This window comes from Salvelinus alpinus, chromosome 16 (genome assembly GCF_045679555.1).
Source record: "Salvelinus alpinus chromosome 16, SLU_Salpinus.1, whole genome shotgun sequence".
NCBI classification, from domain to species: Eukaryota; Metazoa; Chordata; class Actinopteri; order Salmoniformes; family Salmonidae; genus Salvelinus; species Salvelinus alpinus.
Genome location: NC_092101.1, coordinates 54,845,458 through 54,872,307, shown reverse-complemented (window position 1 = coordinate 54,872,307; position 26,850 = coordinate 54,845,458). Strand labels below are relative to the sequence as shown.

The following is a 26,850-nucleotide window of genomic DNA, read 5'->3' as shown; positions in this document are numbered from 1 at the left end:
AGACCATTGACAACAATAAACTGATCCAAATTACTGCTTTAAATGGAACATATTATGAAAGTAAAGTAAGAAGCCGTTGTGATGTAGAAAACAGAACATACTCCCATGCTCTCTTCGACCCTTTCAAAGCACTTTGATGAAGCAGTGTTTCGTATTATCGAGAAAGACTGTGCATTTCTAATGTTGGTTATTCAATGATGATTTTATATCACCTTCGTGTCCTTTAAATAGAGCCGATTCATATAAAATAACTAAAAAAAGGTGAAAAAGAGATTTATCCGTTTTATTTAGCTACAGAACTACTCTGTCTCTCCAGTACAGATACTTACCTAAAAACTGTGAGGAGAAAGATTCAGACATTTTTACTCCAAAAGCATAAAAAACTATTTGTTCATTAAGAAGATTTGTATCATCATCATCATCATCATCATTAATGCACATAGGAAGGAACAAAACAAATATCCAGAAGCCTGAAAGAGCATAAATACAGTATGTAAAAAAGCATTCTGTTAGAGCTGCTAAGCGTTGAGCTATTCAACTAATCTCTCTGTGTACGTCCCAAATACTCCTTATTCCCTACACAGAGCAATACCTTTGACCAGAGCCGTATGGGACCAGGACTCCTTATTCCCGACATGCTCTGGTCAAAAGCAGAGCACTATATAGAAAGTAGAGTTCTACTTGGAAAGCAGTCTCTCTTCAGTCACCGAAGCTGTAACTCCGTGTTACTGTGTCTGCATGTAGTAGTTCATCCAAGCTAGGGTTGGTAAATTCATCTTTCACCAAATTCCCTGCATTTTTCCAGAAATCACAGTTGACCGCTAAATAGTTAACCAAATAGCTACCCAGACTATCTGCATTGACCCCTTTTTGCACTAACTTCGTTGACTCATCACATTTGCTGTACATTTCCTGAACATCTGCTCAGTACTGGTACCCTGTGTATATAGGCATGTTATCATTGACTCAGTACTGGTACCCTGTGTATACAGCCATGTTGTTACCTCATACCCCTGCACATCAACTCTGTACTGGTACCCTGTGTATACAGCCATGTTGTTACCTCATACCCCTGTACATCTACTCAGTACTGGTACCCTGTGTATATAACCATGTTATTACCTCATACCCTGCACATCAACTCAGTACTGGTACCCTGTGTATATAACCATGTTATTACCTCATACCCCTGTACATCAACTCAGTACTGGTACCCTGTGTATATAGCCATGTTATCACCTCATACCCTGCACATCTACTCAGTACTGGTACCCTGTGTATATAACCATGTTATTACCTCATACCCCTGTACATCAACTCTGTACTGGTACCCTGTGTATATAGCAATGTTGTTAACTCATACCCTTGTACATCAATTCTGTACTGGTACCCTGTGTATATAGCCATGTTGTTAACTCATACCCCTGTACATCAACTCTGTACTGGTACCCTGTGCATTGCCAAGTTGTTACTCATTTTTAATGTATTATCTTTCTATTACTTTTCAATTTTCTCTCTGCATTATTCTAAAGGACCCGTCAGGGAGCTATTTCACTGTCAGTCTACACCTGTTGTTTTTACGAAGCATGTGACAAATACCATTTGATTTGATTTGATTTGGAAGATTCCTAGAATCAGCAGGGAATCAGGAATCCTCCAACCGGGATTTCTGAAAAAAAATGGGAATTTGGTGAAAGTTACCAGTATTGTGCAAATCCAAGCTAACCGTAGTAATTGAATAGAGCCTGGCCTGGCTAAAAGAAGCAGGTTATATCACATACAAATGTCTTTCACAGAGCATCTACCAGTCCCTTCAGGATTTCACAGGGATTTTTTTGTGTTATTTGGGGGCAAAAATACTTGATTTTGATTTCTGACATTTTGCATGGCAATATGCGATGATTTTGTCCAATTTCAGATCGCAGAACTGCGGAATCCTGCAGGGACTGATCGACAAGCATAAAGCTGTTAACTATCACTTCACAGCTCAAATTCCAGTTCTTCTTTCAACAGAAAAATGGCTATTTAGTTAAACAACAATAAATGGCCGAACATTGTAACACTGGCTTCTCAAAAAGTAATTGCAAGAAATGTCACTGCATTCGTGACGAATTACCAGTCCGAAGGCAACACATTGATCATGGCTATTATCTTCTTCTTCTAACAAGCTAAGTGGAGAGCCATGTGCTTGAGCCACGGCTTAAACAGCTTTCAGCCCATTTTTGTACAAAGCAAGGTGCGTCCCAAAATGGCACCCTATTCCCTATACAGTGCATTATGTTTGACCAAGGTCCACAGGGCTCTGGTCAATAGTAGTGCACCATTTAGATAATAGAGTGACATCTTGAGACGCAACCCAAGATTTTCAAAGATAAAATCAGGCATCATAGTAGTAGTAAAAAATTAATACAGTAGTCATATAGTATTACTGTATTCATAAAGTATTAATACAGTAGTCATACAGTATTAATACAGTAGTCATATAGTATTAATACAGTAGCCATAAAGTATTAACACAGTAGTCATAAAGTATTAACACAGTAGTCATATAGTATTAATACAGTAGCCATATAGTATTAATACAGTAGCCATAGAGTATTAACGCAGTAGTCATATAGTATTAATACAGTAGCCATAGAGTATTAACGCAGTAGTCATATAGTATTAATACAGCAGTCACGGGAGTATTAATACAGTGGGCATAGAGTATCAATACAGATGTCGTAGAGTATTGATACAGCGGGCATATAGTATTAATAGAGCGGCCGTGGAGTATTAATACAGTACTCATATCGCATTTATGCAGTGTGCATATAGTATTAATACAGCAGTTGTGGAGTATTACTACAGTGGACATAGAGTATCAATACGGTAGTCATATAGTATTAATACAGCAGTTGTGGAGTATTACTACAGTGGATATAGTGTACCAATACAGTAGTCGTATAGTATTAATACAGCAACCATATAGTATTAATGCAGCACGCATAGAGTATTAATACAGCGGTCATATAGTACTAATACAGTATGCATAGAGCATTAATACAGAAGTTGTAAAGTACTGATACAGTAGTCATATAGTATTAATACCGGGGACACAGAGTATTAATACAGTGGTCATAGAGTATCAATACAGTGATCATATAACATTAATACCACGGGCATAGCGTATTAATACAGGGGTTGGGAAGTATTAATACAGTAGTCATAGAATATTAATACAGTAGTCACATAGTATTAATACAGTGGTCATAGAGTATTAACACAGTGGTCATAGAGTATTAATACAATAGTCATAGAGTATTAATACAGTAGTCATATAGTATTAATACAGTAGTCATATAGTATTAATACAATAGTCATATAGTATTAATACAGTAGTCATATAGTATTAATACAGTAGTCATATAGTATTAATACAGTAGTCATATAGTATTAATACAGTGTTCATATAGTGTTAATACAGTAGTCACGGGAGTATTAATACAGTGGTCATAGAGTATTAATACAGTAGTCATAGAGTATTAATACAGTAGTCATATAGTATTAATACAGTAGTCATATAGTGTTAATACAGTAGTCATATAGTATTAATACAGTATTCATATAGTGTTAATACAGTAGTCATATAGTATTAATACAGTATTCATATAGTGTTAATACAGTAGTCATATAGTATTAATACAGTATTCATATAGTGTTAATACAGTAGTCATAGAGTAGAGACATTGTTTTGCATAGCATTTGGCCTCGCTGTCCTTTTAGCAACAGAACGCATCTGGACCTGTGTGAGAAAATTATGTAAATGCCAAATGTTCCCGGTCAGAGTTTACCTGTCCCAAATGGTACCCTGTTCCGTATAGGGCCCAGAGCCCTTTGGGTGCTGGTCAAAAGTAGTGCACTTTAATAGAGAATAGGGTACTATTTGGGATGCAGCGTTTGTGGCAGAAACGAATCATCGGTGATGACTATCTGGAGTTCTAGAAACATGGAGGAGCAAAAAGGAAAGATACGTTTATGAAAGTAGAAGCTGTATTATCATACAGTAGAACGAGTCAAGGCAAACATGGCAATACTATTCCCATAGAAATAATATCTGTAGATTGGGATTGCATCGCAATACCAGGTCAAACGAATGGAAAGTACCCATACGTTTAACCAGTCAAATTGCCAGGGTTAGAGGCTCTAAACCCTTTCTAGAAATTCTATTTCTATGGCTATATCCATATTATAGCTCATATTATAGCTCTCATATTATAGTTTGTGTTGAGATGAAAACAATAAGAGCATAACTCTCCTAGTAAACCATGATGAATAAGGGATTAAGAGAATCTCTCCTAGTAAACCATGATGATTAGAATAAGGGATTAAGAGCATAACTCTCCTAGTAAACCATGATGAATAAGGGATTAAGAGAATCTCTCCTAGTAAACCATGATGATTAGAATAATGGACTAAGAGAATATCTCCTAGTAAACCATTATGATTAGAACAAGGGATTAAGAGCATAACTCTCCTAGTAAACCACGATGATTAGAATAAGGGATTAAGATAATCTCTCCTAGTAAACGATGATGATTAGAATAAGGGATTAAGAGAATATCTCCTAGTAAACCATTATGATTAGAACAAGGGATTAAGCGCATAACTCTCCTAGTAAACCACGATGATTAGAATAAGGGATTAAGATAATCTCTCCTAGTAAACGATGATGATTAGAATAAGGGATTAAGAGAATCTCTCCTAGTAAACCATGATGATTAGAATAAGGGATTAAGAGCATAACTCTCCTAGGGAACCATGATGATTAGAATAAGGGATTAAGAGAATCTCTCCTAGTAAACCATGATGATTAGAATAAGGGATTAAGAGCATAACTCTCCTAGTAAACCATGATGAATAAGGGATTAAGAGAATCTCTCCTAGTAAACCATGATGTTTAGAATAAGGGATTAAGAGAATCTCTCCTAGTAAACCATGATGATTAGAATAAGGGATTAAGAGAATCTCTCCTAGTAAACCATGATGATTAGAACAAGGGATGAATTGCTTGGCATTGTGTTTGATAGGATAGCAGTATGTGGGTCCAGTTTATGCAACAGTATGTCTGTAGTGGTATAGTGTAGTGGTGTAGTGTAGTGGTATAGTGTAGTGGTATAGTGTAGTGGTATAGTGTAGTGGTATAGTGTAGTGGTGTAGTGTAGTGGTGTAGTGTAGTGGTATAGTGTAGTGGTATAGTGTAGTGGTATAGTGTAGTGGTGTAGTGTAGTGGTATAGTGTAGTGGTGTAGTGTAGTGGTATAGTGTAGTGGTATAGTGTAGTGGTGTAGTGTAGTGGTATAGTGTAGTGGTATAGTGTAGTGGTGTAGTGTAGTGGTATAGTGTAGTGGTATAGTGTAGTGGTATAGTGTAGTGGTATAGTGTAGTGGTATAGTGTAGTGGTATAGTGTAGTGGTGTAGTGGTATAGTGTAGTGGTGTAGTGTAGTGGTATAGTGTAGTGGTATAGTGTAGTGGTATAGTGTAGTGGTATAGTGTAGTGGTATAGTGTAGTGGGGTAGTGTAGTGGTATAGTGTAGTGGTATAGTGGTATAGTGTAGTGGTATAGTGTAGTGGTATAGTGTAGTGGTATAGTGTAGTGGTCGTAGTGGTATAGTGTAGTGGTGTAGTGTAGTGGTATAGTGTAGTGGTATAGTGTAGTGGTATAGTGGTATAGTGTAGTGGTATAGTGTAGTGGTATAGTGTAGTGGTGTAGTGTAGTGGTATAGTGTAGTGGTATAGTGTAGTGGTATAGTGTAGTGTAGTGGTATAGTGTAGTGGTATAGTGTAGTGGTATAGTGTAGTGGTATAGTGTAGTGGTATAGTGTAGTGGGGTGGGTGAGGTGAGACAGGAGCCTCAATGCCACAAATGGCACCCTATTCCCTATATATAATAAAATGCCCTACTTGTAACCAGAGCCCCTAACCCTAACCTTAACCCTAACCCTAACCTTAACCCTAACCTTAACCTTAAAACCCTACCCCTGACCTTAACCCTAACTCAAACCCTAACCTTAACCCTAACCTTAACTCTAAACCTTAACCTTATGTGCTCTGATCAAACGTAATGCACTCCATAGGTAACAGGGGACCTTTAAGACCACTTCCCTGGTCTTCTCCTTCTATGTATAGGGGTTCACAGCTCCTTTGATCACTGGTTCCCTGTTGAGGTACGTAGCCCAGTAAACCAGGTTGAATGTCCCAAACAGAACAGGAAACACTATACGGGACATCTTGTCGATCTTGCTGACGCTGTTGTAAGTCTTTTTGGGGTCGGGGGTCTTGACCTCAGCCAGTTTCAGCTGGATGTCTGCGCTGTTGGAGATGGTGGAGACGGCGTTGTCCTTAGTCAGGTTGGGAGTGTAGTTGACCCCGGCTGAACAGGTGTTGTTAGGCTGCTTGGACAGAGTCATGGGGTTTTTCTGGCCAGGAGAAGAACAACAAAAGGAAAACATTGTTTCAGTATTTCATTCTAAATTCACATTGATAAGATTGGATTCAACTGAAATGAGGAAACATCTTGGCACTGAATACAACTTTCCCGTAGTAAGCTAAAGACTATAGTAACAGTAGTAAAGGAAGAAAAATAAATAGGCATTCTAGACTGACGTTGGGTCTTCAGTGAAAACATTGGAAGCAATTTATTAAAAGATGATTGGCTGTAAACAACATCAGGGGATCAATAGTATCAACAGTAGTACAGCGGAACTAGTAAAGGTATCAATAGTGTCATGACTGGCCTGTGAGGATCAGCTCTACAGAGATATCTCTACCTCCTAGTAAAGGTATCAATAGTGTCATGACTGGCTTGTGAGGATCAGCTCTACAGAGATATCTCTACCTCCTAGTAAAGGTATCAATAGTGCCATGACTGGCTTGTGAGGATCAGCTCTACAGAGATATCTCTACCTCCTAGTAAAGGGATCAATTGTGTCATGACTGGCCTGCGAGGATCAGCTCTACAGAGATATCTCTACCACCTAGTAAAGGTATCAATAATGTCATGACTGGCATGCGAGGATCAGCTCTACAGAGATATCTCTACCACCTAGTAAAGGTATCAATAGTGTCATGACTGGCCTCTGAGGATCAGCTCTACAGAGATATCTCTACCACCTAGTAAAGGTATCAATAGTGTCATGACTGGCCTGCGAGGATCACCTCTACAGAGATATCTCTACCACCTAGTAAAGGGATCAATAGTGTCATGACTGGCCTGTGAGGATCAGCTCTACAGAGATATCTCTACCACCTAGTAAAGGTATCAATAGTGTCATGACTGGCCTGTGAGGATCAGCTCTACAGAGATATCTCTACCACCTAGTAAACATCAGGGGATCAATAGTATCAACAGTAGTACAGCGGAACTAGTAAAGGTATCAATAGTGTCATGACTGGCCTGCGAGGATCAGCTCTACAGAGATATCTCTACCACCTAGTAAAGGGATCAATAGTGTCATGACTGGCCTGTGAGGATCAGCTCTACAGAGATATCTCTACCTCCCGCAGAGTGGGAGAGGTACGGAGGGGGGTTATGACACCTTTACGCCCATCGTAGATGTTAAGGCAGCAGACTAATCCTTTTTTCCTTTAGTGTTAGGGATTGGAATGTCTGTGTGTGCCGTATGGAGAGTCTACCTTAGAACTGTAACATGCATTAAATGGACTTTAGGACAATAGATTTGATCAGCCAAATGATGGGCATAATGATGGATGGAATATGAAAATGTAATGTCTATTTTATGATGTTATTAAAAGTTAAATGAGGACGTTATAATGTACATATGATTTTTTTTTTTATTCTTCACGTTGTGTAGAAAATATCCAGATCAAAGAGAATGTTTCTTGTGACGATGAGCCTGTGATTTTAGTTGTCTAATGAGACCGTAGTAAACGGTGATTCCTTGTCTCGTAACTAGCTACGCTCCAGGGAACCCAGAGAGCGTGTCATGAAGACAGAAACTCCCCCTTTCTACCCTAGGGTATAAAACATGTGAGTTAAGAATTTACATATCAGACTAGAGGACAAAGCGCTGCAGCTGAGGTCCACGAGTAGTCACTACCCCCAAACGCAACACAAGGTTGAAGACACATGAAACCTCTGAACAATTAAGGCTATGTTGGAGTATCTAACAAGGTGAATCATCAGTTATCTATACAGCTTCCATTCCCACGCTGGGGAACGAGTGCAAGGAAACAGACAACTAAGAGAAACGACATCGCGACATCTTGTGGACAATCAGAGACTTACACCTGAAGACGAAAGACCAGACCATCCGAAGATACCCAACAGAGATACTCAACGAAGACCTTCAACACGTAAATACATGCATTATAATACTTCTTACCCATAAGAGTGGCAGTTTGGGGCAAGGTGTTAGGGCTAAACTAAGCGTAGTTTACAAATGTATACAAGTGTTGCCTTCCTCTCTCTCTTTAAATGTCCATCTTGTGTAACACGTGTCCTATTGTGTTGGTCCGCTAGGGACCTGTTGTCATTGTATTAAGTTCCAACCAATAACCTAGTCCAAGACTGTGTGTGTATGTGTATCTTATGTCTGGCAGAGCCTGGACCCTAGCAGAGTCTGGACCTTGGTAGAGCCTGGAGACTGGCAGAGCCTGGACCCTAGCAGAGTCTGGAAACTGGCAGAGCCTGGACCCTGGCAGAGCCTGGAGACTGGCAGAGCCTGGAGACTGGCAGAGTCTGGAGACTGGCAGAGTCTGGAGACTGGCAGAGCCTGGACCCTGGCAGAGCCTGGACCCTAGCAGAGTCTGGAGACTGGCAGAGCCTGGACCCTGGCAGAGCCTGGACCCTGGCAGAGCCTGGAGACTAGCAGAGCCTGGACCCTAGCAGAGCCTGGACCCTGGCAGAGCCTGGAGACTGGCAGAGCCTGGAGACTGGCAGAGCCTGGACCCTGCAGAGCCTGGAGACTGGCAGAGCCTGGACCCTGCAGAGCCTGGAGACTGGCAGAGCCTGGAGACTGGCAGAGACTGGACCCTGCAGAGCCTGGAGACTGGCAGAGCCTGGAGACTGGCAGAGCCTGGAACCTGGCAGAGCCCGGACCCTTGCAGAGCCTGGAGACTGGCAGAGCCTGGAGACTGGCAGAGACTGGAGACTGGCAGAGCCTGGACCCTAGCAGAGCCTGGAGACTGGCAGAGCCTGGACCCTGGCAGAGCCTGGAGACTGGCAGAGCCTGGAGATTGGCAGAGCCTGGACCCTGGCAGGGCCTGGACCCTAGCAGAGCCTGGAGACTGGCAAAGCCTGGAGACTGGCAGAGCCTGGAGACTGGCAGAGCCTGGACCCTAGCAGAGCCTGGACCTTGGTAGAGCCTGGAGACTGGCAGAGCCTGGAGACTGGCAGAGCCTGGACCCTGGCAGAGCATGGACCCTGGCAGAGCCTGGAGACTGCAGAGCCTGGAGACTGGCAGAGCATGGAGACTGGCAGAGCCTGGAGACTGGCAAAGCCTAGAGATTGGCAGAGCCTGGACCCTGGCAGGGTCTGGACCCTGGCAGGGCCTGGACCCTGGCAGGGCCTGGACCCTAGCAGAGCCTGGAGACTGGCAGAGCCTGGAGACTGGCAGAGCCTGGAGACTGGCAGAGCCTGGAGACTGGCAGAGCCTGGACCCTGGCAGAGCCTGGAGACTGCCAGAGCCTGGAGACCGGCAGAGCCTGGAGACTGGCAGGTTGAGCTGTGTACCTATTGAGTCATACACACAATCACTCACGCATGCACACACGCACAGTCACAGACAAACACACCCAACACACCCACACACCCACACACACACACACACACACACACACACACACACACACACACACACACACACACACACACACACACACACACACACACACATCCAACACACCCACAACACACACACACACACACACACACACACAAATACACACACACCTTGCGTGTGTCCTCCATGGCTTTCTTCCCATCCCAGGCCCAGCTCCTCTTGGTGAAGTAGTTGACGGTAGCGAACTCGATGAGAGCAGAGAAGACGAAGGCATAACAGACTGCTATGAACCAGTCCATGGCTGTGGCATACGCCACCTTGGGCAGAGAGTTACGGGCACTGATGCTAAGAGTGGTCATGGTCAGCACGGTGGTCACACCTATGAAGAGAGATGATGAAGGAGAAACATAATGCAGAGAAGAAGAAACCAAGGCTGGTTTCAAGCATTTTCTCTGTCCGCGAGGAGATCTTTTCCCATTGTTTCCGTAACTCTCTGGCCCAAGGTGGCGTATGCAACGCAGAGAGATGGGAGACACTTAGAAAAACAGAGAGAAACAGGAAGAAACAGACAAATAGAAACAGAAATGTTGGGCAGCTACTGACCAAAAAAGATGTCATGAAAAATGAAAACAATTCAATTAAAAAAATGTATTTAATAAAAAAAAATAAAAAAAAATATTTTTACAATTATTATTATTTTAATTTAATTTTAATTTAACCTTTATTTAACTAGGCAAGTCAGTTAAGAACAAATTCTTATTTACAATGACGGCCAACACCGGCCAAACCCGGACGACGCTGGGCCAATTGTGCGCCGCCCTATGAGACTCCCAATCACGGCCGGTTGTGATTCAGCCTGAACATGTATTATTAAAATAACGGGATTAAAGGACAAACAGGTACCACATTACCACAATACAAAACAGCTCACTCAATCAAGCCTGATAGTACTGTCAGTATAAAAGCAAAGCTTTCCTTCATATGATAAAAACAAGATTGAAAAGGTAGTGGAATGGGGTAATGTCTTAGTGTGGGGTGGGAAGAATGCAATTAAAAAACCTTGTATGTGGTACAACTCACATTAGTGTCGGAGCACCTCCACTAAGAGTATGAATTAGGTTGTTTGGGGAAGGTTTGAATCACAAGCAACTTGCCAACACATTGTTGGAAGTACAACACACCAACGTAACTAGTGCAGTAGATCAAAACTGTATGCTAGAAAACCTCAGTAGAGCATTGGGTGAAAAAGCATTGTGGAAAATGCATTGTGGTGCTCATGGGAATTTCATTTCGTTTTTGCCTTCAGAAAACTGTCAAACTACTGACCGAAGACAGTCCTGGCGGGGACAGACTCGCGGTTGAGCCAGAAGGACACCTGGGAGAGGATGACGGTCATGAAGCAGGGCATGTAGGTCTGGATGACGAAATAGCCAATCTTCCTCTTCAGATAGAAGTGACACATCATCACTGTGTACTGACCTGCAGGGGCCACAGACAGACGGACACAGGGAGGGAGAATGTAGGGAGATTGGGGGGAGAATGGAGGGAGAAGGAGAATGGAGGGAGAATGTAAGGATTATGGAGGGAAATAGAGGGAGAATGGAGGGGAAATGGAGGGAGAGGGAGCGGGAGAATGGACAACAATGAGAGAGCATGGAGGGAAAATGGAAGGAGAATGGAGAGATTACGGTGGGAGAGAGAATGAGGAGAGAATGGAGGGAGAATGAGGAGAGAATGGAGGGAGAATGAGGAGTGAATGGAGAGAGAATGGAGGGAGAATGAGGAGAGAATGGAGGGAGAATGAGGAGAGAATGGAGGGAGAATGAGGAGAGAATGGAGGGAGAATGAGGAGAGAATGGAGGGAGAATGAGGAGTGAATGGAGAGAGAATGGAGGGAGAATGAGGAGAGAATGAGGAGAGAATGGAGGGAGAATGAGGTGAGAATGGAGGGAGAATGGAGGGAGAGGGAGCGGGAGAATGGACAACAATGAGAGAGCATGGAGGGAAAATGGAAGGAGAATGGAGAGATTACGGTGGGAGAGAGAATGAGGAGAGAATGGAGAGAGAATGGAGGGAGAATGAGGAGAGAATGGAGGGAGAATGAGGAGAGAATGGAGGGAGAATGAGGAGTGAATGGAGAGAGAATGGAGGGAGAATGAGGAGAGAATGGAGGGAGAATGAGGAGAGAATGGAGGGAGAATGAGGAGAGAATGGAGGGAGAATGAGGAGAGAATGGAGGGAGAATGAGGAGTGAATGGAGAGAGAATGGAGGGAGAATGAGGAGAGAATGGAGGGAGAATGAGGAGAGAATGGAGGGAGAATGAGGTGAGAATGGAGGGAGAATGGAGGGAGAGGGAGCGGGAGAATGGACAACAATGAGAGAGCATGGAGGGAAAATGGAAGGAGAATGGAGAGATTACGGTGGGAGAGAGAATGAGGAGAGAATGGAGGGAGAATGAGGAGAGAATGGAGGGAGAATGAGGAGTGAATGGAGAGAGAATGGAGGGAGAATGAGGAGAGAATGGAGGGAGAATGAGGAGAGAATGGAGGGAGAATGAGGAGAGAATGGAGGGAGAATGAGGAGAGAATGGAGGGAGAATGAGGAGTGAATGGAGAGAGAATGGAGGGAGAATGAGGAGAGAATGGAGGGAGAATGAGGAGAGAATGGAGGGAGAATGAGGTGAGAATGGAGGGAGAATGGAGGGAGAGGGAGCGGGAGAATGGACAACAATGAGAGAGCATGGAGGGAAAATGGAAGGAGAATGGAGAGATTACGGTGGGAGAGAGAATGAGGAGAGAATGGAGGGAGAATGAGGAGAGAATGGAGGGAGAATGAGGAGTGAATGGAGAGAGAATGGAGGGAGAATGAGGAGAGAATGGAGGGAGAATGAGGAGAGAATGGAGGGAGAATGAGGAGAGAATGGAGGGAGAATGAGGAGTGAATGGAGAGAGAATGGAGGGAGAATGAGGAGAGAATGGAGGGAGAATGAGGAGAGAATGGAGGGAGAATGAGGTGAGAATGGAGGGAGAATGGAGGGAGAGGGAGCGGGAGAATGGACAACAATGAGAGAGCATGGAGGGAAAATGGAAGGAGAATGGAGAGATTACGGTGGGAGAGAGAATGAGGAGAGAATGGAGGGAGAATGAGGAGAGAATGGAGGGAGAATGAGGAGTGAATGGAGAGAGAATGGAGGGAGAATGAGGAGAGAATGAGGGAAAATGAGGAGAGAATGGAGGGAGAATGAGGAGAGAATGGAGGGAGAATGAGGAGAGAATGGAGGGAGAATGAGGAGTGAATGGAGAGAGAATGGAGGGAGAATGAGGAGAGAATGGAGGGAGAATGAGGAGAGAATGGAGGGAGAATGAGGTGAGAATGGAGGGAGAATGAGGAGAGAATGGAGGGAGAATGAGGAGAGAATGGAGGGAGAATGAGGAGAGAATGGAGGGAGAATGAGGAGAGAATGGAGGGAGAATGAGGAGAGAATGGAGGGAGAATGAGGAGAGAATGGAGGGAGAATGAGGAGAGAATGGAGAGAGAATGAGGAGAGAATGGAGGGAGAATGAGGAGAGAATGGAGGGAGAATGAGGAGAGAATGGAGAGAGAATGAGGAGAGAATGGAGAGAGAATGAGGAGAGAATGGAGGGAGAATGAGGAGAGAATGGAGGGAGAATGAGGAGTGAATGGAGAGAGAATGGAGGGAGAATGAGGAGAGAATGGAGGGAGAATGAGGAGAGAATGGAGGGAGAATGAGGAGTGAATGGAGAGAGAATGGAGGGAGAATGAGGAGAGAATGGAGGGAGAATGAGGAGAGAATGGAGGGAGAATGAGGAGAGAATGGAGGGAGAATGAGGAGAGAATGGAGGGAGAATGAGGAGTGAATGGAGAGAGAATGGAGGGAGAATGAGGAGAGAATGGAGGGAGAATGAGGAGAGAATGGAGGGAGAATGAGGTGAGAATGGAGGGAGAATGAGGAGAGAATGGAGGGAGAATGAGGAGAGAATGGAGGGAGAATGAGGAGAGAATGGAGGGAGAATGAGGAGAGAATGGAGGGAGAATGAGGAGAGAATGGAGGGAGAATGAGGAGAGAATGGAGGGAGAATGAGGAGAGAATGGAGAGAGAATGAGGAGAGAATGGAGAGAGAATGAGGAGAGAATGGAGGGAGAATGAGGAGAGAATGGAGAGAGAATGAGGAGAGAATGGAGGGAGAATGAGGAGAGAATGGAGGGAGAATGAGGAGAGAATGAGGGAGAATGAGGAGAGAATGGAGGGAGAATGAGGAGAGAATGGAGGGAGAATGAGGAGAGAATGGAGGGAGAATGAGGAGAGAATGGAGGGAGAATGAGGAGAGAATGGAGGGAGAATGAGGAGAGAATGGAGGGAGAATGAGGAGAGAATGGAGGGAGAATGAGGAGAGAATGGAGGGAGAATGAGGAGAGAATGGAGGGAGAATGAGGAGAGAATGGAGGGAGAATGAGGAGAGAATGGAGGGAGAATGAGGAGAGAATGGAGGGAGAATGAGGAGAGAATGGAGGGAGAATGAGGAGAGAATGGAGAGAGAATGAGGAGAGAATGGAGGGAGAATGAGGAGAGAATGGAGGGAGAATGAGGAGAGAATGGAGGGAGAATGAGGAGAGAATGGAGGGAGAATGAGGAGAGAATGGAGGGAGAATGAGGAGAGAATGGAGGGAGAATGAGGAGAGAATGGAGGGAGAATGAGGAGAGAATGGAGGGAGAATGAGGAGAGAATGGAGGGAGAATGAGGAGAGAATGGAGGGAGAATGAGGAGTGAATGGAGAGAGAATGGAGGGAGAATGAGGAGAGAATGGAGGGAGAATGAGGTGAGAATGGAGGGAGAATGAGGAGAGAATGGAGGGAGAATGAGGAGAGAATGGAGGGAGAATGAGGAGAGAATGGAGGGAGAATGAGGAGAGAATGGAGGGAGAATGAGGAGAGAATGGAGGGAGAATGAGGAGAGAATGGAGGGAGAATGAGGAGAGAATGGAGGGAGAATGAGGAGAGAATGGAGAGAGAATGAGGAGAGAATGGAGAGAGAATGAGGAGAGAATGGAGGGAGAATGAGGAGAGAATGGAGAGAGAATGAGGAGAGAATGGAGGGAGAATGAGGAGAGAATGGAGGGAGAATGAGGAGAGAATGAGGGAGAATGAGGAGAGAATGGAGGGAGAATGAGGAGAGAATGGAGGGAGAATGAGGAGAGAATGGAGGGAGAATGAGGAGAGAATGGAGGGAGAATGAGGAGAGAATGGAGGGAGAATGAGGAGAGAATGGAGAGAGAATGAGGAGAGAATGGAGGGAGAATGAGGAGAGAATGGAGGGAGAATGAGGAGAGAATGGAGGGAGAATGAGGAGAGAATGGAGGGAGAATGAGGAGAGAATGGAGGGAGAATGAGGAGAGAATGGAGGGAGAATGAGGAGAGAATGGAGGGAGAATGAGGAGAGAATGGAGGGAGAATGAGGAGAGAATGGAGAGAGAATGAGGAGAGAATGGAGGGAGAATGGAAGGAGAATGGAGAGAGAATGGAAGGAGAATGAAGGGAGAAGGAGAATGGAGAGAGAATGGAGGGAGAATGAGGAGAGAATGGAGAGAGAATGAGGAGAGAATGGACAGAGAATGAGGAGAGAATGGAGAGAGAATGAGGAGAGAATGGAGGGAGAATGAGGAGAGAATGGAGAGAGAATGAGGAGAGAATGGAGGGAGAATGAGGAGAGAATGGAGGGAGAATGAGGAGAGAATGGAGGGAGAATGGAGGGAGAATGAGGAGAGAATGGAGGGAGAATGAGGAGAGAATGGAGAGAGAATGAGGAGAGAATGGAGGGAGAATGAGGAGAGAATGGAGGGAGAATGAGGAGAGAATGGAGGGAGAATGAGGAGAGAATGGAGAGAGAATGAGGAGAGAATGGAGGGAGAATGAGGAGAGAATGGAGGGAGAATGAGGAGAGAATGGAGGGAGAATGAGGAGAGAATGGAGGGAGAATGAGGAGAGAATGGAGGGAGAATGAGGAGAGAATGGAGGGAGAATGAGGAGAGAATGGAGGGAGAATGAGGAGAGAATGGAGGGAGAATGAGGAGAGAATGGAGGGAGAATGAGGAGAGAATGGAGAGAGAATGAGGAGAGAATGGAGGGAGAATGAGGAGAGAATGGAGGGAGAATGAGGAGAGAATGGAGGGAGAATGAGGAGAGAATGGAGGGAGAATGAGGAGAGAATGGAGAGAGAATGAGGAGAGAATGGAGGGAGAATGAGGAGAGAATGGAGAGAGAATGAGGAGAGAATGGAGGGAGAATGAGGAGAGAATGGAGGGAGAATGAGGAGAGAATGGAGGGAGAATGAGGAGAGAATGGAGGGAGAATGAGGAGAGAATGGAGAGAGAATGAGGAGAGAATGGAGGGAGAATGAGGAGAGAATGGAGGGAGAATGGAGGGAGAATGGAGGGAGAATGGAAGGAGAATGGAGAGAGAATGGAAGGAGAATGAAGGGAGAAGGAGAATGGAGAGAGAATGGAGGGAGAATGGAGGGAGGGAGAGAGAGAGAAATTAGGGAGGGAGAGGGAGAATGGAGAGAATGGCGGGAGAATGGAGGGATTATGGGAGAATGGAAGGAGAATGGAGGGAGAATGGAGGGAGAATGGAGGGAGAATGGAGAGAGAATGGAAGGAGAATGGAGAGAGAATGGAAGGAGAATGGAGAGAGAATGGAAGGAGAATGAAGGGAGAAGGAGAATGGAGAGAATGGCGGGAGAATGGAGGGATTATGGGAGAATGGAAGGAGAATGGAGGGAGAATGGAAGGAGAATGGAGAGAAAATGGAGGGAGAATGGAGAGAGAATGGAGGGAGAATGGAAGGAGAATGGAGAGAGAATGAAAGGAGAATGGAGAGAGAATGAAAGGAGAATGGAGAGAGAATGGAGGGAGAATGGAGAGAGAATGGAGGGAGAATGGAGGGAGAGGGAGAATGGAGAGAGAATGGAAGGAGAATGGAGGGAGAAAGGTGAGAGAATGGAAGGAGAATGGAGAGAGAATGGAGAGAGAATGGAGGGAGAATGGAGGGAGAATGAGGAGAGAATGGAGAGAGAATGAGGAGAGAATGGAGGGAGAATGGAAGGAGAATGGAGAGAGAATGGAAGGAGAATGAAGGGAGAAGGAGAATGGAGAGAGAATGAGGAGAGAATGGAGAGAGAATGAGGAGAGAATGGAGGGAGAATGAGGAGAGAATGGAGGGAGAATGAGGAGAGAATGGAGGGAGAATGAGGAGAGAATGGAGGGAGAATGAGGAGAGAATGGAGGGAGAATGAGGAGAGAATGGAGGGAGAATGAGGATAGAATGGAGGGAGAATGGAGAGAGAATGGAGAGAGAATGAGGAGAGAATGGAGAGAGAATGAGGAGAGAATGGAGGGAGAATGAGGAGAGAATGGAGAGAGAATGAGGAGAGAATGGAGGGAGAATGAGGAGAGAATGTAGGGAGAATGAGGAGAGAATGGAGGGAGAATGGAGGGAGAATGAGGAGAGAATGGAGGGAGAATGAGGAGAGAATGGAGGGAGAATGAGGAGAGAATGTAGGGAGAATGAGGAGAGAATGGAGGGAGAATGGAGGGAGAATGAGGAGAGAATGGAGGGAGAATGAGGAGAGAATGGAGAGAGAATGAGGAGAGAATGGAGGGAGAATGAGGAGAGAATGGAGGGAGAATGAGGAGAGAATGGAGGGAGAATGAGGAGAGAATGGAGGGAGAATGAGGAGAGAATGGAGGGAGAATGAGGAGAGAATGGAGAGAGAATGAGGAGAGAATGGAGGGAGAATGAGGAGAGAATGGAGGGAGAATGGAGGGAGAATGGAGGGAGAATGGAAGGAGATTGGAGAGAGAATGGAAGGAGAATGAAGGGAGAAGGAGAATGGAGAGAGAATGAGGAGAGAATGGAGAGAGAATGAGGAGAGAATGGAGGGAGAATGAGGAGAGAATGGAGGGAGAATGAGGAGAGAATGGAGGGAGAATGAGGAGAGAATGGAGGGAGAATGAGGAGAGAATGGAGGGAGAATGAGGAGAGAATGGAGGGAGAATGAGGATAGAATGGAGGGAGAATGAGGAGAGAATGGACAGAGAATGAGGAGAGAATGGAGAGAGAATGAGGAGAGAATGGAGGGAGAATGAGGAGAGAATGGAGAGAGAATGAGGAGAGAATGGAGGGAGAATGAGGAGAGAATGGAGGGAGAATGAGGAGAGAATGGAGGGAGAATGGAGGGAGAATGAGGAGAGAATGGAGGGAGAATGAGGAGAGAATGGAGAGAGAATGAGGAGAGAATGGAGGGAGAATGAGGAGAGAATGGAGGGAGAATGAGGAGAGAATGGAGGGAGAATGAGGAGAGAATGGAGAGAGAATGAGGAGAGAATGGAGGGAGAATGAGGAGAGAATGGAGGGAGAATGAGGAGAGAATGGAGGGAGAATGAGGAGAGAATGGAGGGAGAATGAGGAGAGAATGGAGAGAGAATGAGGAGAGAATGGAGGGAGAATGAGGAGAGAATGGAGGGAGAATGAGGAGAGAATGGAGAGAGAATGAGGAGAGAATGGAGGGAGAATGAGGAGAGAATGTAGGGAGAATGAGGAGAGAATGGAGGGAGAATGGAGGGAGAATGAGGAGAGAATGGAGGGAGAATGAGGAGAGAATGGAGGGAGAATGAGGAGAGAATGTAGGGAGAATGAGGAGAGAATGGAGGGAGAATGGAGGGAGAATGAGGAAAGAATGGAGGGAGAATGAGGAGAGAATGGAGAGAGAATGAGGAGAGAATGGAGGGAGAATGAGGAGAGAATGGAGGGAGAATGAGGAGAAAATGGAGGGAGAATGAGGAGAGAATGGAGGGAGAATGAGGAGAGAATGGAGGGAGAATGAGGAGAGAATGGAGAGAGAATGAGGAGAGAATGGAGGGAGAATGAGGAGAGAATGGAGGGAGAATGGAGGGAGAATGGAGGGAGAATGGAAGGAGATTGGAGAGAGAATGGAAGGAGAATGAAGGGAGAAGGAGAATGGAGAGAGAATGAGGAGAGAATGGAGAGAGAATGAGGAGAGAATGGAGGGAGAATGAGGAGAGAATGGAGGGAGAATGAGGAGAGAATGGAGGGAGAATGAGGAGAGAATGGAGGGAGAATGAGGAGAGAATGGAGGGAGAATGAGGAGAGAATGGAGGGAGAATGAGGATAGAATGGAGGGAGAATGAGGAGAGAATGGACAGAGAATGAGGAGAGAATGGAGAGAGAATGAGGAGAGAATGGAGGGAGAATGAGGAGAGAATGGAGAGAGAATGAGGAGAGAATGGAGGGAGAATGAGGAGAGAATGGAGGGAGAATGAGGAGAGAATGGAGGGAGAATGGAGGGAGAATGAGGAGAGAATGGAGGGAGAATGAGGAGAGAATGGAGAGAGAATGAGGAGAGAATGGAGGGAGAATGAGGAGAGAATGGAGGGAGAATGAGGAGAGAATGGAGGGAGAATGAGGAGAGAATGGAGAGAGAATGAGGAGAGAATGGAGGGAGAATGAGGAGAGAATGGAGGGAGAATGAGGAGAGAATGGAGGGAGAATGAGGAGAGAATGGAGGGAGAATGAGGAGAGAATGGAGGGAGAATGAGGAGAGAATGGAGGGAGAATGAGGAGAGAATGGAGGGAGAATGAGGAGAGAATGGAGGGAGAATGAGGAGAGAATGGAGAGAGAATGAGGAGAGAATGGAGGGAGAATGAGGAGAGAATGGAGGGAGAATGAGGAGAGAATGGAGGGAGAATGAGGAGAGAATGGAGGGAGAATGAGGAGAGAATGGAGAGAGAATGAGGAGAGAATGGAGGGAGAATGAGGAGAGAATGGAGAGAGAATGAGGAGAGAATGGAGGGAGAATGAGGAGAGAATGGAGGGAGAATGAGGAGAGAATGGAGGGAGAATGAGGAGAGAATGGAGAGAGAATGAGGAGAGAATGGAGGGAGAATGAGGAGAGAATGGAGGGAGAATGGAGGGAGAATGGAAGGAGAATGGAGAGAGAATGGAAGGAGAATGAAGGGAGAAGGAGAATGGAGAGAGAATGGAGGGAGAATGGAGGGAGGGAGAGAGAGAGAAATTAGGGAGGGAGAGGGAGAATGGAGAGAATGGCGGGAGAATGGAGGGATTATGGGAGAATGGAAGGAGAATGGAGGGAGAATGGAGGGAGAATGGAGGGAGAATGGAGAGAGAATGGAAGGAGAATGGAGAGAGAATGGAAGGAGAATGGAGAGAGAATGGAAGGAGAATGAAGGGAGAAGGAGAATGGAGAGAATGGCGGGAGAATGGAGGGATTATGGGAGAATGGAAGGAGAATGGAGGGAGAATGGAAGGAGAATGGAGAGAAAATGGAGGGAGAATGGAGAGAGAATGGAGGGAGAATGGAAGGAGAATGGAGAGAGAATGAAAGGAGAATGGAGAGAGAATGGAGGGAGAATGGAAGGAGAATGGAGAGAGAATGGAGGGAGAATGGAGGGAGAGGGAGAATGGAGAGAGAATGGAAGGAGAATGGAGGGAGAAAGGTGAGAGAATGGAAGGAGAATGGAGAGAGAATGGAGAGAGAATGGAGGGAGAATGGAGGGAGAATGAGGAGAGAATGGGAGAGAATGAGGAGAGAATGGAGGGAGAATGGAAGGAGAATGGAGAGAGAATGGAAGGAGAATGAAGGGAGAAGGAGAATGGAGAGAGAATGAGGAGAGAATGGAGAGAGAATGAGGAGACAATGGATGGAGAATGAGGAGAGAATGGAGGGAGAATGAGGAGAGAATGGAGGGAGAATGAGGAGAGAATGGAGGGAGAATGAGGAGAGAATGGAGGGAGAATGAGGAGAGAATGGAGGGAGAATGAGGATAGAATGGAGGGAGAATGGAGAGAGAATGGAGAGAGAATGAGGAGAGAATGGAGAGAGAATGAGGAGAGAATGGAGGGAGAATGAGGAGAGAATGGAGAGAGAATGAGGAGAGAATGGAGGGAGAATGAGGAGAGAATGTAGGGAGAATGAGGAGAGAATGGAGGGAGAATGGAGGGAGAATGAGGAGAGAATGGAGGGAGAATGAGGAGAGAATGGAGGGAGAATGAGGAGAGAATGTAGGGAGAATGAGGAGAGAATGGAGGGAGAATGGAGGGAGAATGAGGAGAGAATGGAGGGAGAATGAGGAGAGAATGGAGAGAGAATGAGGAGAGAATGGAGGGAGAATGAGGAGAGAATGGAGGGAGAATGAGGAGAGAATGGGGGGAGAATGAGGAGAGAATGGAGGGAGAATGAGGAGAGAATGGAGGGAGAATGAGGAGAGAATGGAGAGAGAATGAGGAGAGAATGGAGGGAGAATGAGGAGAGAATGGAGGGAGAATGGAGGGAGAATGGAGGGAGAATGGAAGGAGAATGGAGAGAGAATGGAAGGAGAATGAAGGGAGAAGGAGAATGGAGAGAGAATGGAGGGAGAATGGAAGGAGAATGAGAGAGAATGGAGGGAGAATGGAAGGAGAATGGAAGGAGAATGAGAGAGAATGGAGGGAGAATGAAGGGAGAATGGAGTGAGAGGGAGAATGGAGAGAGAATAGAGGGAGAATAGAGGGAGAGGGAGAAGAGAATGGAGGGAGAATGAGGAGAGAATGGAGGGAGAATGAGGAGAGAATGGAGAGAGAGAGGAGAGAATGGAGGGAGAATGGAGGGAGAATGGAAGGAGAATGGAGAGAGAATGGAAGGAGAATGAAGGGAGAAGGAGAATGGAGATAGAATGGAGGGAGAATGGAGGGAGGGAGAGAGAGATTAGGGAGGGAGAAGGAGAATGGAGAGAATGGCGGGAGAATGGAGGGATTATGGGAGAATGGAAGGAGAATGGAGGGAGAATGGAGGGAGAATGGAGGGAGAATGGAGGGAGAATGGAAGGAGAATGGAGAGAGAATGGAGGGAGAGGGAGAATGGAGAGAGAATGGAGGGAGAATGGAAGGAGAGGGAGAATGGAGAGAGAATGGAAGGAGAATGGAGAGAGAATGAGAGAGAATGGAGGGAGAATGGAAGGAGAATGGAAGGAGAATGAGAGAGAATGGAGGGAGAATGAGAGAGAATGAAGGGAGAATGAAGGGAGAATGGAGTGAGAGGGAGAATGGAGGGAGAATAGAGGGAGAGGGAGAATGGAGGGAGAATGGAGGAAGAATGGAGGGAGAGGGAGAATGGAGAGAGAATGGAAGGAGAATGAGAGAGAATGGAGGGAGAATGGAAGAATGGAGGGAGAATGAGGGGAGAGAATGGAAGGAGTGGAGAATGGAGGGAGAATTGAGGGAGAATGTAGGGAGAATGGAGAGAGAATAGAGGGAGAATGGAGGGAGAATGGAGAGAGAATGGATAGAGAATGGAGGGAGAATGGAAGGAGAATGGAGGGAGGGAGAGATTAGGGAGGGAGAGGGAGAATGGAGAGAATGGCGGGAGAATGGAGCGATTATGGAGGGAGAATGGAAGGAGATTGGAAGGAGAATGGAGGGAGAATGGAGAGAGAATGGAGGGAGAATGGAGGGAGAATGGAGAGAGAATGGAGAGAGAATGGAAGGAGAATGGAGGGAGAATGGAGGGAGAATGGAGGGAGAATGGAAGGAGAATGGAGGGAGAATGGAAGGAGAATGGAGGGAGAATGGAAGGAGAATGGAGAGAGAATGGAGGGAGAATGGAGGGAGAGGGAGAATGGAGAGAGAATGGACGGAGAATGGAGACAGAATGGAGGGAGAATGGAGGGAGAGGGAGAATGGAGGGAGAATGGAAGGAGAATGAGAGAGAATGGAGGGAGAATGGAAGGAGAATGGAAGGAGAATGAGAGAGAATGGAGGGAGAATGAAAGGAGAATGGAGTGAGAGGGAGAATGGAGAGAGAATAGAGGGAGAATAGAGGGAGAGGGAGAATGGAGGGAGAATGGAGGAAGAATGGAGGGAGAGGGAGAATGGAGAGAGAATGGAAGGAGGATGAGAGAGAATGGAGGGAGAATGGAAGAATGGAGGGAGAATGGAGAGAGAATGGAAGAATGGAGGGAGAATTGAGGGAGAATGTAGGGAGAATGGAGAGAGAATAGAGGGAGAATGGAGGGAGAATGGAGAGAGAATGGATAGAGAATGGAGGGAGAATGGAAGGAGAATGGAGGGAGGGAGAGATTAGGGAGGAAGAGGGAGGATGGAGAGAATGGCGGGAGAATGGAGGGATTATGGATGAATTATGGAGGGAGAATGGAAGGAGAATGGAAGGAGAATGGAGGGAGAATGGAGGGAGAATGGAGGGAGAATGGAGAGAGAATGGAGAGAGAATGGAGGGAGAATGGAGGGAGAATGAAAGAGAATGGAGAGAGAATGGAAGGAGAATGAGAGAGAATGGAGGGAGGATGGAAGGAGAATGGAAGGAGAATGAGAGAGAATGGAAGGATTATGGATGAATTATGGAGGGAGAATGAAGAGAGAATGGAGGGAGAATGGAAGGAGATTGAGAGAGAATGGAGGGAGGATGGAAGGAGAATGGAAGGAGAATGAGAGAGAATGGAAGGATTATGGATGAATTATGGAGGGAGAATGAAGAGAGAATGGAGGGAGAATGGAGGGAGAATGGAGAGAGAATGGAGGGAGAATGGAAGGAGAATGGAAGGAGAATGAGAGAATGGAGGGAGAATGGAAGGAGAATGGAAGGAGAATGAGAGAGAATGGAGGGAGAATGGAGGGAGAATGAAGGGAGAATGGAGTGAGAGGGAGAATGGAGGGAGAATGAAGGGAGAATGGAGTGAGAGGGAGAATGGAGAGAGAATAGAGGGAGAATAGAGGGAGAGGGAGAATGGAGGGAGAATGGAGGAAGAATGGAGGGAGAGGGAGAATGGAGAGAGAATGGAAGGAGAATGAGAGAGAATGGAGGGAGAATGGAGGGAGGGGGAGAATGGAGAGAGAATGGAAGAATGGAGAGAGAATGGAGGGAGAATGAAGGGAGAATGGAGTGAGAGGGAGAATGGAGAGAGAATAGAGGGAGAATAGAGGGAAAATAGAGGGAGAATGGAGGGCGAATGGAGAGAGAATGGAGGGAGAATGGAGAGAGAATGGAGGGAGAATGCAGGGAGAATGGAGAGAGAATTGAGGGAGAATGGAGGGAGAATGGAGGGAGAATGGAGGGAGAATGGAGGGAGAATGGAGGGAGAGGGAGAATGGAAAGAGAATGGAAGGAGAATGGAGGGAAAATGGAGGGAGAGGGGGAATGGAGGGAGAAGGAGAATGGAGAGAGAATGGAGGGAGAATGGAGAGAGAATGGAGGGAGAATGGAGGGAGAGGGAGAATGGAGAGAGAATGGAAGGAGAATGGAGGGAGAGGGAGAATGGAGTGAGAGGGAGAATGGAGAGAGAATAGAGGGAGAATAAAGGGAGAATAGAGGGAGAATGGAGGGCGAATGGAGAGAGAATGGAAGGAGAATGAGAGAGAATGGAGGGAGAATGGAGGGAGAATGAAGGGAGAATGGAGTGAGAGGGAGAATGGAGAGAGAATAGAGGGAGAATAGAGGGAGAGGGAGAATGGAGGGAGAATGGAGGAAGAATGGAGGGAGAGGGAGAATGGAGAGAGAATGGAAGGAGAATGAGAGAGAATGGAGGGAGAATGGAGGGAGGGGGAGAATGGAGAGAGAATGGAAGAATGGAGAGAGAATGGAGGGAGAATGAAGGGAGAATGGAGTGAGAGGGAGAATGGAGAAAGAATAGAGGGAGAATAGAGGGAGAATAGAGGGAGAATGGAGGGAGAATGAGAGAGAATGAAGGGAGAATGAAGGGAGAATGGAGAGAGAATGGAGGGAGAATGCAGGGAGAATGGAGAGAAAATTGAGGGAGAATGGAGGGAGAATGGAGGGAGAGGGAGAATGGAGGGAGAAGGAGAATGAAGAGAGAATGGAGGGAGAATGGAGAGAGAATGGAGGGAGAATGGAGGGAGAGGGAGAATGGAGAGAGAATGGAAGGAGAATGGAGGGAAAATGGAGGGAGAGGGAGAATGGAGGGAGAAGGAGAATGGAGAGAGAATGGAGGGAGAATGGAGGGAGAATGGAGAGAGAATGGAGGGAGAATGGAGGGAGAGGGAGAATAGAGAGAGAATGGAAGGAGAATGGAGGGAGAGGGAGAATGGAGTGAGAGGGAGAATGGAGAGAGAATAGAGGGAGAATAGAGGGAGAATAGAGGGAGAATGGAGGACGAATGGAGAGAGAATGGAAGGAGAATGAGAGAGAATGGAGGGAGAATGGAGGGAGAATGAAGGGGGAATGGAGTGAGAGGGAGAATGGAGAGAGAAGAGGGAGAATAGAGGGAGAGGGAGAATGGAGGGAGAATGGAGGACGAATGGAGGGAGAGGGAGAATGGAGAGAGAATGGAGGGAGAATGGAGGGAGAATGGAAGGAGAATGGAGAGAGAATGGAGGGAGAATGGAAGGAGAATGGAAGGAGTATGAGAGAGAATGGAAGAATGGAGGGAGAATTGAGGGAGAATGTAGGGAGAATGGAGTGAGAGGGAGAATGGAGAGAGAATAGAGGGAGAATAGAAGGAGAGGGAGAATGGAGGAAGAATGGAGGGAGAGGGAGAATGGAGAGAGAATAGAGGGAGAATGGAGGGAGAATGGAGAGAGAATGGAAGGAGTATGAGAGAGAATGGAGGGAGAATGAAGGGAGAATGGAGTGAGAGGGAGAATGGAGAGAGAATAGAGGGAGAATAGAAGGAGAGGGAGAATGGAGGAAGAATGGAGGGAGAGGGAGAATGGAGAGAGAATAGAGGGAGAATGGAGGGAGAATGGAGAGAGAATGGAAGGAGAATGGAGGGAGGGAGAGATTAGGGAGGGAGAGGGAGAATGGAGAGAATGGCGGGAGAATGGAGGGATTATGGATGAATTATGGAGGGAGAATGGAAGGAGAATGGAAGAAGAATGGAGGGAGAATGGAGAGAGAATGGAGGGAGAATGGAGGGAGAGGGAGAATGGAGAGAGAATGGAGGGAGAATGGAGGGAGAATGGAGAGAGAATGGAGGGAGAATGGAAGGAGAATGGAGGGAGAATGAGGGGAGAATGGAAGGAGAATGGAAGGAGAATGGAAGGAAAATGGAAGGAGAATGAGAGAGAATGGAGGGAGAATGGAAGGAGAATGGAAGGAGAATGAGAGAGAATGGAGGGAGAATGGAGGGAGAGGGAGAATGAAGGGAGAATGGAGTGAGAGGGAGAATGGAGCGAGAATAGAGGGAGAATAGAGGGACAGGGAGAATGGAGGGAGAATGGAGGAAGAGGGAGAATGGAGAGAGAATGGAAGGAGAATGAGAGAGAATGGAGGGAGAATGGAGGGAGAGGGAGAATGGAGAGAGAATGGAAGAATGGAGAGAGAATGGAGCGAGAATGAATGGAGAATGGAGTGAGAGGGAGAATGGAGAGAGAATAGAGGGAGAATAGAGGGAGAATAGAGGGAGAATGGAGGGAGAATGGAGAGAGAATGGATGGAGAATGGAGGGAGAATGGAGGGAGAATGGAGAGAGAATGGATAGAGAATGGAGGGAGAATGGAAGGAGAATGGAGGGAGGGAGAGATTAGGGAGGGAGAGGGAGAATGGAGAGAATGGCGGGAGAATGGAGGGATTATGGATGAATTATGGAGGGAGAATGGAAGGAGAATGGAAGGAGAATGGAGAGAGAATGGAGGGAGAATGGAGAGAGAATGGAGAGAGAATGGAGAGAGAATGGAGGGAGAATGGAGGGAGAATGGAGAGAGAATGGAGCGAGAATGGAGGGAGAATAGAGGGATTATGGATGAATAATGGAGGGAGAATGGAAGGAGAATGGAAGGAGAATGGAGGGAGAATGCAGGGAGAATGGAGAGAGAATGGATAGAGAATGGAGGGAGAAGGGAGGGAGAATGGAAGGAGAATGGAGGGAGGGAGAGGGAGAATGGAGAGAATGGCGGGAGAATGGAGGGATTATGGATGAATTATGGAGGGAGAATGGAAGGAGAATGGAAGGAGAATGGAGGGAGAATGGAGGGAGAATGGAGGAAGAATGGAGAGAGAATGGAG

General features: G+C 46.2%; 1 protein-coding gene across 2 annotated transcripts in view; it reads right to left on the bottom strand.

Moving 5' to 3' along the window:
- Window positions 1–269: 269 nt before the first annotated feature.
- LOC139541690 (gamma-aminobutyric acid receptor subunit alpha-5-like) overlaps window positions 270–26,850 on the bottom strand; it is a 110,142-nt gene continuing 83,561 nt past the window's right edge. For both annotated transcript variants that reach the window (XM_071346626.1, XM_071346625.1), the window contains exons 8-10: window positions 11,109–11,261; window positions 9,953–10,161; window positions 270–6,458 (exon numbers count right to left, since the gene is read on the bottom strand). In XM_071346626.1, the coding sequence (XP_071202727.1) occupies window positions 6,159–6,458; window positions 9,953–10,161; window positions 11,109–11,261 (662 nt within the window). In that variant the 3' untranslated portion in view covers window positions 270–6,158. The remainder of the gene's footprint in view (window positions 6,459–9,952; window positions 10,162–11,108; window positions 11,262–26,850) is intronic.